The sequence below is a fragment of the Eretmochelys imbricata genome, chromosome 22, assembly GCF_965152235.1.
Source record: "Eretmochelys imbricata isolate rEreImb1 chromosome 22, rEreImb1.hap1, whole genome shotgun sequence".
In the NCBI taxonomy this organism is placed as follows: Eukaryota; Metazoa; Chordata; order Testudines; family Cheloniidae; genus Eretmochelys; species Eretmochelys imbricata.
Genome location: NC_135593.1, coordinates 13642395 through 13660135, shown reverse-complemented (window position 1 = coordinate 13660135; position 17741 = coordinate 13642395). Strand labels below are relative to the sequence as shown.

At 42.4% G+C, this 17741-nt stretch overlaps 1 protein-coding gene across 5 annotated transcripts in view; it reads left to right on the top strand.

Annotated features, from left to right (window-relative positions):
- Positions 1 to 17741, top strand: part of ARHGEF12 (Rho guanine nucleotide exchange factor 12) — a 102474-nt gene that overhangs the window by 23579 nt on the left and 61154 nt on the right. For 4 of the 5 annotated variants that reach the window (XM_077839909.1, XM_077839908.1, XM_077839910.1 and 1 more), the window contains exons 2-3: positions 15549 to 15572; positions 16372 to 16460. The exons of the other annotated variant lie outside the window; for it this stretch is intronic. In XM_077839909.1, the coding sequence (XP_077696035.1) occupies positions 15549 to 15572; positions 16372 to 16460 (113 nt within the window). The remainder of the gene's footprint in view (positions 1 to 15548; positions 15573 to 16371; positions 16461 to 17741) is intronic. 5 annotated transcript variants of the gene reach the window in all.

Below are 17741 nucleotides of genomic sequence, written 5' to 3'. Positions count from 1 at the left end.
AACAACCAGTGTTAAAAATAGCTTGCCTTTTGACACCCTGCTCCAGTTCTGAAGGGAAGGGTGGCTCTCTGGCACAAGTGATGCATGAATAAAGTAGATGTGCAGGCTCTGCTTTGGGATTTTAATTTTTTTTTGTTTGTTTTTCTCATTTCATTGCATCTTAGGACACTTGTGTTTTGAAGAGCACAGGTTAAACATCGCTGGCTGTTTCAGTTCTGCTCTCTAGGGTAGACTGGATTGTGTGCAATGAGAGGTGCTGGCCAGTGAATTTCTGAGCATCTGGCCAGCTCTAACAAAAGGGAAAAAACAAAAAATGGAGTCCTTTGTTTTTGTGAAATCCCTCAAAAATGAGAGAGACATGTGTTTCAGAGCTGAAGACCCTGCTAAATACAGCCACTACTATTTAGAAACAGATAATGAAAACCACAGGAAAAAATCTAGAGGCATGGAAAATACATTCCCTGGGAATGTATGGGTGGGAATTTTTTGCATATTTAGAGCTGTGGAACAGATAGATTTAGAGGTAGGAGTGGATTCTTTTGGCTCTGTGCCTCCTACATTATTTCCTTCTGTAGCCATGATGAGATCATGGTTTTGTCAGATTGTAATTGGTCAGTGTAATTTTGGTATTGACACAAACTGGGCTGAGGAGCACTGAAGTTGCGATGAATGGGTCGTTTTGGTGAGATTGCTCACCACTGTTCTAGCCAGTTCCATTGTTTTGACAACTGCAGCGACACGGGAAATACGTGGAGTTGAGTTAGGAACAGTGTTCAGAGCAAATGATTGTAACCTCTTTAGGTGACATTAGACGGTTTCAAAGGAAAGGCTTTAAATGCACGTTTCCCTTTCCTTCTCTCCTCTTGCTATCTGCAGTGGCATAGATGCTTTGTTAATGGAGTGCTGGCCATCACATTGCCTGCGGCATGGTTAGAGCCCTGAGAAGATTTACATTAATCAAACACAAGCAGGCAGTGTAGCGTGAAGAAATTTCTATCCTGCTAGCGCTGCTCAGGAACCTAATTAGGTTATTGGGGCAGAAAAAGAAAACAACCCCTCCATCCCACTACTACCTTCTTTCCCTAGGGCTGAGCCTGTCATATAGCCAAAAAGGCAGCGAGCTTGTTGCCCTCTGTGTGGACCTGCTGATCTCTTTCCAGAAAAGAGAGAGGATTTTATTCCCCTTCTTCTCTTGAAAACAATAGGGAAGGTCCATTCTTCCGAGAAGAATTCTGTGCTTTCAGGTATCATTGTGTGTGGGTGCCTTTAAAAATGTCTGTAAACAAAATAAACCATGTGATATGCGTGTGGGGGAAGGCAGGGCTGTGTGTGATAAGACCTCGCAGCCCTATTTGGGTTTTTTTAATGAAATAATGCACTTGTACATTTCATTCAGTTACCATGCTCCATAGAGTGATCTGATGCTTCCTTTTTTATATCCCTCTTGGTCCCAGGACATGCTGAGTTTTAAACCCCAGCTCTCCTCCTTTGTTGCCCTGCTGCATGCATTCTCCCAGAGAAGTATATAGATGCTGTTCTCTGCCTGTCCATTAGTAGCGCAGTGTTGGGTCTCTGTTGATGATGGGGGGAGATGGGAGAGAAGAGGTGGAGTTTATTCCTATCCCTCAGATGGTTAGTAAAATAATCAAATGCCTTTCCAGGAATGTCAGATGAGCATTTAAAAAAAAAAAAAAGGCAAAAACCAGAGGTAGCTTGGAGAGGACTTGGGCCTGATATTCTATTCCATAATAACGAGCCTTTCGAGATCTCGCTTGTCTGCTGTTTTGTCCTGTGATCCAGGTAATGTCTGGAAGCCTTTGTTCCCTCTTGCTCTGTTATATGAATGTGGTGAGAGACTAGAAAATAGCATTTCTGAGTGCTGGGGCAGGGTGGGGAAGGAATGTTCCTGTAATATTGATGAGAATTAACTGTGCATGAAATACCCCTTTCCCCTTTATGTTGTGATCCTGCAGTTGCTCTTTTTGTATGTGTTGGTTTTTAATTTACCATTTAAATACACTAATTTTGAAAACGCACACCTTAGTCTCTGCTTGAGAACAAAGGTTTTGACAGCTAGAAAAGATGTCTTGCAAAAAATGCAGGCAGCCCTATCCTTGTCAGTCCTCAATGCTGAACGGCTTGCAAGCCCTTTTGCATGCTAGCAGCATCCTCCTTTCCAGCATTTGTGATCTACCTGAAGTGAGATTTGATGATATAATGCTTTTGGACAGCAGTGATAAATTACTTCCCACTGAGTGCTTGCGAAACCATTTTAGAGGAGGAGGAGGAGGTGGTGGTGATGTTTTGAATGTTTTCCTATAATATTTCCATTTTTGTGTCTATAATTGGGACTTTTTTTGTTGAAAACAAAAGCAGCAATGGAAGAGAGCTGAGCTGACAGTCTCTGTTCAGGGCGATGATGCTGGTACAGAATTCATACAGCATTAATCTGAATAATTTTACCACTTATTCAGTGTCTAATGTCAGCACCATCGTGCGTATGAAGACACTACTGTCTTGCTTTGTGATGGTGTTGGGAGGTTCATTGTATCCATTTGATCATATCTGTTAATGTATGGATGTTGGGATTAGATGTGAAGAGTGAAGATGGTGTGGAAAAACACATCACTGCATTTCCTTTGATGGAATATGCTATAAAAGAGGCACTTAGCTTCTGTCCAGAAAGGGAACTTTCCAGAAAGGCAATGTTTTAGGTGGCCCTGGCATGAAGAGGCAGCTCTGAGAAGTATTGGGACATGATCCTGAGTGTTGTTGCAAGCTCTGTTCTCTCACTGAAGTCAGTGGGAGTTGAGAGTTCTTAGCACTGCACTGGTCTGGGTTTTAAATAAGAAATGCTGAGGACGAATATACTCTGCCAAGCTGGGGCAGAAACAACTTGAAGCAGACACTGCGATTTTTTTTTCAAATGGTTTGATTATCTCCATCCTGCTGACTCGAGTCTTGAGGAATGTAACTGCTCCCACCTCTCAACAGCTGGTATATTTCTCAGGAATAAGGCTTTCTTTTAAGATGGCTTCACAGGAGAACTTGGGGCAGGGCGAAGAGAATATTCACATACAAATGTCCTTAGAAGTACTGTATAATTATACTTTAGCTGATATATAGTCATATGCTTTCTGAGCATCCCAAAGTATGTTACTGTAACCTCATTGCTTTATTATAGACTGGTTTCACTATTTTCCACCCTTCCCAACTCACAACAGAAGACACTGGACTTGATCCTGCAGTGAAACCAGAACCTGTTTGGTCTAGTTTCTGACAGTAGTTTGTCATGGATTCAGCATCGAAACTTCACTGTAAGAACAAATTAGGGTGACCAAGTGTCCCGATTTTATAGGGACAGTCCCGATTTTGGGGTCGTCTTATATAGGCACCTATTACCCCCCACCCCGTCCCAGTTTTTCCACATCTGCTGTCGGTCACCCTAGAACAAATTGAAGGGGAATATGGAATGTAAGGGAGCAAGGCCTTGCTTAAATATACCTGGAGAATTTGCACTCTTCACGCCTGCAATATGCTGTGCCTCATTTTGCTTCTTGACCTCTAGCTCGGGCTGCATTTCAGTGGTGTGGAAGATAGAAGGGTTGCATATTATGTGCATTTGTTTTGGTTCCTTTGGGTTTGTAGGAGCTATACAAAAATATAAGATACCAGAGAGAGCCACTGCTGTCTGTATAGTTCAGACAGAAATTTAGTTTTCCAGCATAAGCTTGGGTTTTTTCCTTCACCCTACTTTACCTCCCTTTGCCAGAGCTAAGAGAATCCGTCTAAAACTTCTCATGTGATCTTGTGCCAGGGTAGAAATTTTTCTGGAAAGTTTTGAAGCAAATAGGATGAGACCTTAGTGGGATTAAAAAGAGATGTAATTCACTTCTGAAAAATGCTTTTTTTTCCCCCTTCTTTTATTGGTTTATATCTCAAATGTTGTGGCTTACAAATGACATTCTCATTTACTCTCTCTCTCTCTCCCTCAGTGGTTGCATCTTTGCTAGCCAGCTTTGTAGCATCAACTCAACGCCAATGCAATTTAACCAGTAGTAGAATGGGCTGCAAATCAAGTTGTATCTGAGACTTTCTACAATTGTCAATAACTTGGACCCAGTAGAGTGGAAGCTGCAGATAGGACTGAAGTGTTACTACCCACACTGTAGGTTAGAGAGCACTGTGGTCATGATTCCCAAGACTGTCTATGCTGTAGATTCTGCTGGTGGAGCAGTATGTGTCCAGTTTCTTTCCTAGTGTAAATGAGGCCACTGTGGAGCTCTTTGCCTTGGGCTAGTTTTGGACACATGATGTGTAGATTAGTTATTGCTGCAGGCGAATGTTAGGAGTCTTGCAAAGGTCATGAAAGTGCATGCCATCCGTTCAACGCAGGCAGATGAGCATGGTTTGACAAATGGGTTAAGGCTTGGGGGGAGGGGCTTGGGCATGGTGGTTGAGGATGCTTTTTATTTTGGTTGCCCTTTGGCTGAAAAGAGACAGTCCTGGGTTGGCTGGCGCAAATTCTGATGTTCCAGCATTGAGGTACCAAACCAATAACCTACATTAACTATTGGAACAAACGGCTAAGAGAAGTGATGGATTCTCCATCATTTGATGTCTTCAAATTCAGACTTTGATGCCTTTTTGTCAAGGCTGTGGGGCTCAATACAAGAGTAACTGGAGGGAATTCTGTGGTCTGTGTCGCACAGGAGGTCAGACAGTATGAGCTAATGGTCCCTTCTGGCCTCGAAACTTGGCTCTATGAGTTAAGGTGTAGTTGAGCTACTTCACGCTGTTTTTGTCAAAGTTCCCAAACCAAAGGAAATGTTCTAGTTGAATATTTGCATTAAGATGTAGTTAAGGTAGATGTACCTCTATAATCTCTGGGGGGGGGGGGGGGAACGACGACAACTTTTTAAAATGAAGTTTTCTAAAAATAAAAACAAGTATCTAAAAGACCATAAATACAAAGATAAAGTCACACTTTGAAAATGGAAAGTATATAAATATTACTATAATTTGGCAACCCTGGGAAATGGTGTTTTTCAGGTGTGTAATCAGTGCCTAGATATAGGATAGAGGAAATAGAGCTGAGTCTGCTATGTCGGCAAGCTTTCTGAGCTGAAAAGTCCCTCTGCAGAGGGGCCTAATCCTGCTCCCATTGAAATTCATTGCAAAACTCTCATTAATTTCAGCGGGAGCAAGCTAGGGTTGCCAGACATCTGGTTTTCTACCGGAATGCCTGGTCGAAAAGGGACCCTGGTGGCTCTGGTTAGCATTGCTGACCAGGCTGCTAAAAGTCCAGTTGGCAGGGCTAAGGCAGGCTCCCTGTCTGCCCTGGCTCTGTGCAGTTCCTGGAAGCGGCAACATGTCCTTGTGGCCCCTAGTCACAGGGGTGGCCTGTGGGTGAGAGTCCTGCGCAGAGCCCCCATGGCCAAGCCTACACCTGTGGGCTGCAGGGACATGTCGCCGCTTCCGGCAGCCACCTGAGGCAAGTACCACCCAGAGCCCGCACCCCTGCCCCAGCCGTGAGCTCCCTCCTGCACCCCAAACTCCTCCATGTCCAGCTCCACCCCAGAACCCGTACCCCCCAGCCGGAGCTATCAACCCCCTACCCCAGCCTGGTATAAATGAGCAAGGGTGGGGGAGAGCGAGCGATGCGGGGGCGGATAGAGTGAGTAGGGGGTGGGGCCTCGGAAAAGGGGCACGGCCGGCCACAGGGCAAGGGTGTTCGGTTTTCTGCAGCCAGAAAATTGGCAACCCTAAGCAAGACTGGTCTGTTAGTTACTGCTTTGAGTGTGCTCATCATTGGGTAACAGACCCAGTTCCTCACTGGTGGCTAGAACTTTCGTGTAGGACAGATGTGATAAATGAGTCTGTTGCGTGTACTGTCTGTGTGTGGTTTTGTTCTGCCATAGGTATGTATATTTACTATACCAACTGACGAATGATGTGTTTTCAGGGACAGATTGTCAAAGGGGATTCAGACTTGCCTTTACTTTTGTGCACACAATCACAAAAGCAAAATTTGATATTTAGAGACCGTGTATAGAAAATGTGGCTTTCAAAAGATGGTGTATTACGTGTGAAATGTTTTCTCCTTCCCTTCCAACCCATGTCTTTGCTGTTTTAAAAGCTGTCTTCACACTTGTTGCTAGTTTACCACAGCCACAAATAAGATACAGCATTAATAAGGAAACTAGGCTGTGTCTCTAATGAAACACGAAAGCTGCATGATACACTAGGGCAACATGACTGATCTCCAAGCCCTTGTGCATGTTGCGTGGAAGCAAATCCCATGGCATTTGAACACTTTAGATTTCCAATGATTGGTTTAGCAGAATAAAACCCTGTGTGTAGGCCGGGTGCTGGTGGAGGAGTAGCAGAGGCGTGTCTCCCGTGAGCCAGCTTTGTATTGCAATTATTGTCAGGCAAAGCAAACCTTTCATTTCAGCAGTAATTAACCTGCCTTTCTCAACTGTAGCTAATTTTGACTGCCTGGCCCTGTCTTCTAGAGGAACTTAGTTGCGTTGTGGTCCTTGTGCAGTGGGGTCATCTGTGGTTGTAAGAATTTTTAAATTTTTTCTTATTAATGGATACTGGAGGGAGAAAAATGCAACAAAAGATACTGGTTGCGTTCCTGAGAGGTGTAAATTGGGCTTTTCCTCATGAGCAGAAACTCACGGTGCCAAGAAGTGCAAATGGAAAAAGGCTTTCTTCAGAGCCTTTCTATTAGGAACAAACCAGATACTACAGAATTCTTTTCTAGTGTCAAGAGGTAAGTAGGGGGTATGAATTCTGTAGGTCTGAGAATCTTTGCCTAAGAAAGCACAGTCTTTACTCCTGGATTTGAAGGGCTTGGCCCTCTTACCTTATTGGTGCAATATGCAATGCAATGGATGCTTGTAGCAAATGGACAAGTCTTGTTGATGCTTGACCACCAGTTCACAGTGGCATAACCTCTCTCTTGACTACAGCAATTTCTTTCAGGTAAAGTAATTCTAAGAAAGTGGCTTTCCTTTTTGAAAATAATTGATCATGTATGTTTAATTCATTTTGTCACCCCCTTCCATGTGTTCTCTCTCTCAGTTGGAAAAAAGGTGAGCCAGTAACCCCTGACTGGTCACCCCTTTGCCTAACCCCAGCATGTGCTCCACAGACTGGGGTAGTCCACTGACCACAGTTTGGGAGCCTCTGCTCCAGAATGATTTCAGAATAAGAGTATTGCTTTGGGTCTCTGATGTATCATTTTCCCTAGATGAACCTGACACTGTTGCTTGAGCCTCTTGTTTTCAGGCTTCATTTATAAAGCCGCAGGGATGAGGGAAAACTGAGCAGTTTGTTACATTACTGTCTCTTGTATTTTGTAGTTATGGGTTGTGTTCTGTATAGCTGTTCCTACCCAATAGTGCAGATACTAGACAATAGCTGTCCTTGTGCTAGTAAAGGACTTTAACTTCAAGCCCTGTAGATGGGAAACTGTGATGCTTCTAAACCTTGGAAGTCCGGCACTAGTGGAAGAATAGTATTTGGTGCTGAAAATATTTCTGATTAAAATGTCCCCTCCCATTAACAGAATTTCTACAGTGACTAAAAGCTCTCTCGCAGGGTCCTGGCTTCAGCAGTAGAACAGTACAAAGGCCACATTGAGAATAGCTGCTGGGGAAACCCTCCTTCCTTGCCTGCCCTGTAAATGCAGTCTTTCTCCATGAAAAGCCCTGACATCAGCTCTTGGAAAAATCCAAACGCTTGTGTCATGGAACAGAGTTGAGGCACTTGGCTGGCGTGGTACTGAATGGCTGAACTGTGGATGAAACTTCACTAGAGATGCTTTCTCCTCCCCTCCCCTAACCCATACTGCTCTGAGAAACATTAACCCACACATTGGAAAGCTGCCCAGAAAGAAGAGACTAAGAGTGGCTGCAAAATTGCAATAACTTATCAGTATTTTCTGGACACTCACCCCCGCACTAGCCCCTTTCTCCTTCTCCACTGGTTATACACCTCTTTGAGAGCTGAATACATCTAGCTACACTGTTGTTTCTCAAAGCTGGCAAAAGACATCCCACCAGCATTGTTAGTATCTTTCATATAGCTCCTGGTGTGGAAACCAAGACATTGTTTTCTTTTTACATGAAGTTCTTGAAGAACACTGATGCCTCCCTTCTGTTCTTTCATGCTTTTTTTTTCTTTTGCGTGTTCTGTTTCTCCCCCATGCGCGCCCCCCCCCCCCCCCCCCCAATATCTGCTGGCAGCTGCAGAGAGAGAGCTTGCCAAGGTCTGTGGCACTGCTGCACAGCAATGGACATTCTTCCCACCCCCAGCGTGCGCCAGTTTAACCACTTTCTCAGAGTTGCCAGCAGCATTGTTTGTGAAAATCCCAAACGTTCTGCACCTAGTTATCGGAGACGATACCTCGCTGTGGTGGTAGGGTGCTCTTACTAGTATTGCTGTCTGGACTTTTCCTGTGGGGAGTCCCGACCTTTTGGGAATCTCTCCTTTTTGATGATCCACTGGAAACAGTCATGTAGCTTTCAAAGCTCTGGGGAGAGCGTATTTATTGCCTTTGACTTGTGATTGACTTCTGCTTATTTCGTTCCTGCCCAGTTTTGCTGCCAAAACAATACTAGCATCCATTGGTAGAGACTCTTTTTAACTTTACTCATCATGGGCATTTCAGGAAAGCTATTGGTGGATTTTTATAGTTTGCCTGTCACTATGATAGTGAGGTGCTTATTTCTGAAACTTAAAAAAATAAAAATGCATAAACTACCCTCAGTGGCATAACATGAAAAGATCGCTGCAACAGCCCACAGGAATGTTACCATATTAAAGCAAAACACAGTGGAATCTAAAACTAAAAATACTATGAGCCAAATCCTGAGATCTTTACTGGCTTTCTACTTGGGCAAAATTCCCTTTGGAGCTGATGGGATCATGTGGGGGGAAGAGTATCATGTGGGGTCAGCACAAGGGGACCGAACTAGACAGGCTTTCCGGCCTTCTTCAGTCATTAGTTTCATATGTTCCTGCATTGAAGGTGGAGATTAGATCCATTCACAGAGCTGCCAGTAATCTAAAGCTAATAATGCCATGAGTGATTCTTCCATGAGTCATTCTGTCAGCTGTGGCTGCTGCTCTGGACTCCTACTAAAATAACATGGATGTTTTTCTTTATCAGCCAGTTCAGTTTCCCTCCCCCTTGCCGCAAGTGTACCAGATCTCTATATGGCTGCAAGGGGTCCTAGCTATGTGTACCACTTGGCCACTCTTTCTAGCTCAGTTTCTTCTCTGCAGCCTGCATTTGACAGCCCTTGTCCTCAAGGGCTGTCAGATTTTGTTCAAGAGAAGACTGCATGGTTCCCACAGCTCTAAGCAGAGCACAACATTTTGTTGGTGATGGTGGGAAAGGGGACACTGCGCCTAAGAAACTGATCTCTAAATGGGTACATTCTAAGCCATAGATGGTTTCTGCACTGGGTCAGTGGTGTCTAGTGAAAGTAACCTAGATAAGCTGATATGGTCACAGCAGGGGTTTGTGGGTAGTGCAGTGAAATGCCATATTACTCTCTGCATTCTCTCTTGGTTTCTAATAGCTGGCCACTTGCCACATCTGCATTTCTCTCTGTCCGCCTGTCATTTGCAATCTCATCAGTTCCTCTTACTCAGCCATCTCTCTCGTACAGAACATGTTCGCCCAATTTTGTTGCGACAGAGGACTGCCTTTAGCTGTATGTTAAGGTCATAATGGTGCTGCAGTAGTTCAGGTCGTATGGGCATTCTTGTATAAGCCTTGTCTTCTCAGGGCTTTGACATTCAGCAAACAAATGCCTTCCTCAGTTTAGAGAGAGAGACTATGTGTAAAATGTGAATAGCACACATCCATTTTTTAATGGAGATCTATTCTGAAAAATTACTATGAAATGGCATCACAGTCTTCCATGTTTGTTTGTAGCTCAAAGACTCCAGTTCAAATGTGCTCAGTTTACAAGTTAAAATATAGGTTTCAGAGTAACAGCCGTGTTAGTCTATATTCGCAAAAAGAAAAGGAGTACTTGTGGCACCTTAGAGACTAACCAATTTATTTGAGCATAAGCTTTCGTGAGCTACAGCTCAGCTGTAGCTCACAAAAGCTTATGCTCAGCTGTAGCTCACAAAAGCTTATGCTCAAATAAATTGGTTAGTCTCTAAGGTGCCACAAGTACTCCTTTTCTTTTTAAGTTAAAATATAGCTTTTTCTGACCACCAGCACTATAAACTCAATCTGGGGTCTGAGAGTCAAATTTGAAGTGTCTGATGAAGATGGTGCAGGCTGTTCAGTGGTCTGGCATGGGTGGGGGTGTGGGTGTGAGAGAGAGAAATTTTAGTCCAGCTGTTAAATCTTAATTACCAGATCTGTTGGTGCATACATGAGCCAGAACAGAATCCAGCTACCCCTCTGAGCTACAGTTGCTCTGCAGGACTAAATGGAGGAGACAGCACTAAAAACTTATTGTTTTGTTACTAAAGTCAGCAGATTCAACTCCTAAATATCTACCAAGATCCCATTATTGACTAATAATGCCCAGTGATAACCTGCTATTGGATAACAAGGTGCCATTTTAAATAGCCTCTTTTTAGAGCAGAACCACTCTTGGAGGTGGCTTTTTGTGTGTTTTTTTTTTTTTCCTTTCAGCACTTACTCTCATGAAAAAGTAAGATGGCTTTATGATTTTTTTTCCTTTCCTTCCTGTTTAAGGTTCTGTAAAAAGCAGCCTCTTTTTCTAAATGACTACTATAAAGTAACCACGATGCTTTCAATACAACTATTCTTCTCCTAATTAAAGATTATTTCTGTCAAGCAAGCAGTTTTTGCTTATCCCCGTTGAGCAAATTGCATGTTATAAATTACTCATACCAGCACAAGCTGTAATAATTTTGATTGAAATCCTGCAAGCAGTAACTTTACACACAAGCTTAACTTTAAGCATGTGAGTAGGCTGAGTGAAGTAAATGAGGCTAAAGTTATGCAAATGCATATGTGTTTCTAAGTTTGGGGCCCAAGTTTGAATCAAAATTTCTCAGTTTTTGAGAAAGCAGGTACTAAAATCTTGCTAGAAATCAAGCCGGAATAAAACCCAACATGGTTCTGTGAACAATGTGCTATTTATGGCCTGATATATTTTCAACCTTCAGGGCTAGAATGGAATGCTTTGTACTGTTGGAAAGCTGGGAATCCTTCCTAGCCCTGGTGTGTTTTGACACACAATCTTAAAACTATTATTTTTCTCTTGGCTTAGGTGGTGGTTTTTAGGCACTGGTCCAGTGCAGAGTGGGGGTGAATGTGTGAGTGAGAGAGATACTTTAGAGCAGTGTACTTTTCAGTCTCTAATATTACAGGTTGTGTATTTTTGTTCAATTTGCTTGTTAACTTATTTTACTTAACATACTTATGGCTGATAAAGGCATGCTTTTAATGGTCTGACACGTTAAGTCAAATAAATCAAGTGATTTTTTAAATGTCTTGCAAATGAAATTTGATATAGTTCTTAATCACTTCTGGTATTTGGGAGTCGTAGAGAGAGCAGAACGACTAGTTTGAAAATGTGCTGATGCACAACGGCACATCAGACAAAATGTCCACAAAGGTTTTTATCAGTTAGATTTGGAGTTGAATCTCCAGCTGTTAGCCTCAGCCTGCAGTGGGTTTGCAAAGGTAGGTGAAATGCACAATCTACTGTGTTGTTTGAGCACAAGGGGGTAAGTTCAAGGTGAGCTTTCAGCACTACCTCTGAACAACTTTTTGGCTTTTGTGGGGTGAGGGGTGAACATCAAATAAAGATTGAGTTAAAGCATGTGAACACTTGCTGAATACCTGCCCATTGTGGTGGGCATCTGGCAGAGAAATAAGATTATATTAATCACTCAGAGCTTTCTTTATCTTTTTCTCTCAGTTAAGCACCATTCCTCCCTATTTCCCTGAAAGAGAAATCTTTCTGACTCTTCCTGGTGCATGCTTGAAGGTACCTCAGAGTGCAAGAAAATCCCGAGAACTGCTGGACCAGGATCCCATGCAGACATTCCAAATCGTACTGCGTCACGTGGCAGCTCTGTCTGCATCATTGTGGAATCTCTCTTGATGTACTTTCAATATGCATCATTTCTCAGTCTAATTTTTTATACTGTGGCTATTACCATAGTATAGAAGTGATTTGGTATTTAAGCATGGAAGGATATCTTCAGCAAACCAAGAAATGCTAGGAGTTATTCACAGGGGGAGCATGTGGGAAGAGGAGAAACTTCGCCTGTGCTGAATGCTCCCCAGTCTGATTACTGAATGTCTTAAACTCCGAAGATCTCTTCCATCCCTTAATTTCTGTGGTTCTATAATTCAGTGGTCTGGAACTGCTTCAGGGCTCGTTGAGAGTTTGTTCTATAAGGAAGATTATCTCTGGTTCAGCTCTAACACATAGCTGAACAAAGACCAAGTTCCTATCCAGTCCTGTTCTGTCGGCTGGACTAGACACTTCTGAAGTAAAGTTCAGTAATTCAAGGCAGAAATGTAGTGATTGTACACTGGAGGAAAGAACCTTGAGGTCTCCTCGTCTCTCCCTGTATTTCTACAGAATTTGCTGGGTACGTACGCATAGACTTGTGAGAGGCTTCACTGTGATCATGACCTGCTGCCTGCCCTGCTTTCCTCTCCTTCTCTCCCCCCCCCCCCCTTTTTTTTTTTTTTTTGAGAAAAAAGAAACTCAGGAAATTGGCTTGCAGCCAGTGGCTGGGGAGCTTCCGGGAATCTATCCCAGAATCCTTCTGGAACAGTGCACCACTTGACGCATGCGGCATTGTTCTGGAGAGTGGAGTTTTCATGAGGGAAAGACAGAGGCTAAAGGTGATAAACACTGTGTTTGTGCGATCCCAGGATTAGTGCTGAAGCCCATGGAAAAGAAACCAATCTGCTTTCTTCTCGGGTAGCAATTCTGCCAGGATGAGCAGGCCCATTGTAAACATTGGATAATAATCACTTGTCATCTAGGAATGCTCTGAGGCTTGGACCCTGCCTGATTCAGCAAGGTGCTTAAACACATGCCTAACTATTAAGCACATCAGCTGTTCCATTGACTTCAAGTACATGAACAGTCCCATGGAAGTTAAGCTTGTACTGAAGAACTTTGCTGAATCAGGGCCTTAATTAATTATAGGAAAACCCTGAAGTCCATAAGCATGTATTCTTTTTGAAAACAAATTGTAGCATAACACTTTACATCACTAAAACTCAATTTACTTTCCTCATTTCTGCTGTTAGGTGGAGGATAGAGAAGTGCAAAAACTAAAACCATTTTATTTTGGTTTGTGATCTGTTTTGCTTTCTGGCTGCATTAGTATGATGCGGCAACGTTTTGAGTTAGAAACGCTGTAGGGCAAAACTGTTTTCATTGAAATGTTTCTATTTAATGTTAGGTTTTGCAAAACACGTTATAACAAAATGTAAATTTGGGTGCCTCAGCTATCAGATGCCACTCAAATATTTGTGACACACCCTGTGACACTGTAAGTTTTTTGTAAGAGGAAATTATTGCATCTGGCTTTGGCAAGTTAATGATTTGCCCCTCCTGTTCTCCCTAGATCCACTGTCAGCTCATTTTACTCTTGAGTCAGACCCTTTGTTATTGCATCTCAGTTGATCACTGAATCTGTAGGACTAGGTTAGATTTTAGCTGCCTGAAACACCTTCTCCTTTCCTCTGCACTGGGTTCAAGGCTGTCTCCTTTATCATATTCAACTAGTTCTGTGCCAGCCAGCCAGGGATGATGTACAGACTGAGAGTGGGAGGGTGAACTGTCCAGGTGGAGCAGAATGGGGAGAGGTGGGGCTGGGTAAGTATTTCTTATTTGTGTCTTTCAGATAGGACACAGTTCTTAAATTTTTAAGCAAGAGATCTCCTCCTAAACTTTTGGGGGAAGGAGAAGCCTATAATGCATTCTCCATGTTTGGATCTTCACAGCCTTTTGTTTGGATTTGTTGCTATATTTACAGCCAGTGTGTTTTGGCTTGGTGTATGCATGTCTTTTTAATGGAAAACATGCTCCTTTAGAGAGTTGTAATCTCAATTTGTTTCCTCTCCTGTCACCCTTTTGTGGGAAGGGATGGATTTGTTTATAGCAGTGTGCTTGAATAGAGGATTGGCACAAGTGGTGGGCATTTTGTGTATGCACACCTTTTATGTGGGTTCCTTTTACCTGAAGAGAGGGATTAGGTGAATGATAAACTCAGGTTGAATTTAATTACCATTTTAAAGTAATTGTGCTCATGTCACAGGTGTATAAAGGCTTCACTTCTGTTCAGGCCACTGGAGATGCAGTTGGTACTGGGCAGAAAGCAGGTGGTCAACTGCTTTTTCCTTGGGAAAAAGAAAACTTTAAGCATGAAGCAGCTTGTAAATTGTCATCTTGTGTGAGGAGACTCCTTGCTAGTCCAGAAAACCATTTGGGAGAGGAGGCTGATTCTGAATGTGGCCCAGTCAGTCAGTTTGATGGGCTCAGGGTTCAACTTGCTTATTGAATCTGAGGGTGGAAATGGTAGTATCAGGACTGGCCCGCTTTAATAAAATGCCTTTCCTTTTTTTAACACAACCTTTCCACAGGAGACTTAGCAGATTTTATTAAAGGAACTTGGTCCAGTTAAAATCTGTTAGATAAAAGAAAATCAGTTAAGTGTTGCCTTCCAATTTTTATTGTATTACATTTGCCTTCTTTAATTTAGTTGTCTTTTCCTTTCTTCTGTTGCTGTGTGAAAGACCCAGACAAAACAGGAAAAGCCAACTCTATGTTAAGTGCTGTCAAATGCACAAAGCAAACAAACTGGGGGGGAAGAGAGAGGAAAATATTTCCCTCTAATCTTTCATTTGTGGTAATCTTAAGCTTTACTAGTAACAATAATTTAGGCCAAGATGTGACCTTAAATGATCTCTGTCAGTTTTACTATACTACTTTTCACTTCTGTACTGCTTTCCAGATACGAATCTAAGAGCGCTTGACAAACAATATTGAATTTGGCCTCCTAAAACTGCTGAGAGTTCAGGAAGTATTATTACCATTTTGCAGATAAGGAAGCTGAGGCACACAGAAGTTAAGTTACACGCTAAAGGTCACATGTGGGAATCATGTGGCAGTGCTAGGAAGAAAATTTCTAGGTCTCCTGATTGCTTTGCCTAATTGTCTAAATTGCTGATTTCCATCCTTCTCCTTTGAGAGAGGATGCTCCTGGGAGGTATGGTGTTTACTGATAAGAACATGGGCCTGGGGTATTGGATTCAAGGGTTCTAACCCCAGATCTTCCATTGGCTAGCTGTGAGACCTTGGGTGAATGTTAAACTTTCTTTAGTTCAGTTTACCCAACTGTAAAATGAAGATAGTGATAGCTCAAAGAGGGAGTGACGCTGGAAGGTAAAGGACTTGGGGATCTTCTTACGAAAAACATTTAGACATGCAGAATGTCTTTATTAACGTTAACTATGATATTAAGAAGCAAAATGTATTTCACGACACTTTTTTTTTTTCCAGGTTTCCTCTCAAAAAACCTACAAGGTAAGACAATGGGGTTTTGGTTGCCTACCTATACTGCAAGCTTCAAGATGGCGTTTTTGCACAATAAAATTACTTAAAGCATATTTGGAAGCAGTGTCCGTAGCTCACTTAAGTAAATGAAGTGCGCAAATTGATCTGTGTTATACAGAAGGTCAGACTAGATGGTCACAATGGTCCCTTCTGGTCTTGGAATCAGTGGGACTGAGTGTTCAAAATATAGCTGGTGACATTTATAGCTCATGGTTTAGTGTTACCATTTGCAGTTTCTTTAGCATTTTTGCTATGCACACTAACTCAACTTATCTGGGATTTGAGATGGTCCTAGAAAGTGACTCTAGGTTCGTGCCTGATATACAAACTCTTATTGTATGAAGGCTTTTTGTTTTAAATCTTTCTCCATTTTGAAATGAAGTTTTAAGGCAGGGTTGGGGGGACTGGTGATTTTGGGGATGCTCTTTTGGCCCTTTGTAAAGTATAAATTGGCTTCATTTTTAAAGTGAAATTTGGCAAATTATTACACAATCAATAAGCTTAATTGCTTTTGACACTTGGAAAGGTAAAAGGTTAAATGCACTGTTTATCTGGGGGAGAAAAAACTTTCTTCTCCCCTTCAGAATTTGGTGTCTATCTTTGACTGTTAACTTAAATGTTGCTTAATGTCTTTTCAGTATCTTTTTTTTTTTTTTTTGGTTGTTGGTTTTGTTACTGAGGCTACTTGCAGTTTCTTTGTGAAGTTTTAGCTGTAACTGATGCTCCTGCGGTGAAGTGATCCCAAATCAGTTGCTTTTGTTTGACGTAGGCATGGCAGCATTCTGAGCAGAGAGACTCCAGCTGACAAGAAACAGAAGGTTGAACGCTGCAGTAGCACACACGACTTCGATCCGACAGGTAAAGGCCTCAAAACTTCCCCGATGAGAATGCAGGATTTAAAAGTTATTGGGGGTTGGTTGAGCTCTAATCGGCATAATATTCAGGAGCCATTGTTCTCTATTTGATGATTGCAAAGGTTTTTTTTGGTTTTTTTTCTTCTTCTTCTTCTTCAATATTATACCCAGACTTTGCAGCAAAGGTGAGCGACTGATTCTGGCATGACCTTGCACGAGGTGGCTTTCATCTGTGCAAAAACAAATCTAGACCAGTAGCCCCAGTCAATGACCTAAATTGTTTGTTGTTTTTAAGAAATAAAATAAATAGCCCAAATGCTCAGGAAGCAAATATTTTAGCTTGTGGCTGGTCTTACTTGGTTGAGGAAATGTGGACATGTAAAAGGTCGTGTGGTCACAGCAGCAACTGACCTCCAGTTCCAGTGGGTTTTGAACCCTCTCTGCAGCCTTAAGGATGAAGCTGCACTTGAATTTTTAAATTAAAACTTAATTTTGATGGAGGTGGTATCCATTTTTTTTTTCTCTTTCATCCTCTTCCTATGCCCTTCTGTGAAACTTGGACCATCTTTGTTAGTTTTAGAGTCTAACGCTGTCTTGGGCACTGGACTGCATGCAAAGATTCTTTCCTCTCTCCCTAACCCAGTGACTGTTGTGTGTTCTTAAAACTGTCTGACAGGCTCTTGCGTGTAAGCCTGCTGGCCCCATGCAGTGTGTGTTTCTCATGTTTGTGCACTCTGGTCCTGCTGTTCTCTGGGGACTGTGGAACAGGTCAGAGTAGAATCTGAAGTTTGTAGACTGGGATATGAAGGATGTGTTCTTGCACAGAGTGGATCAAGCTACTGTTTGCAAACTGTGTTGTAACATTTCTGCCACTAGCTGCGTGGTTCCTTTCTAGTGTGCAGAACAAATACATTTAAAGTGGGCTTCTAAAACGCACTTTTCCGGAGGCAGGGGGAATTTAATGAGTATCTCCATTCTCTTTAGGGTTAGGTAAAAGTAAAATATTTTGATTTGAGTTGCGTCGGAGACGGTCACAGGATTTTGAACTTCAGGTTTAGAATTTGGCTGCCTGGAAAGCAAAGCAGATGATCCTGGGACCTTTTAATCCCAGTACCCATGCTCTTGCTTTTAAGGGCTGTTGGTCTGCCCTAGCATTTAAGGTATCTGTGGTCTAGTCTTGTAGATAGACTTTTTATTCCAGCCTCCATAATACTCTTGCCTTTCTAAAGGTGGATTCCAAGCATTGTGCACTTCCATATATGCAAGCTGTTTTATGGTAGGGATG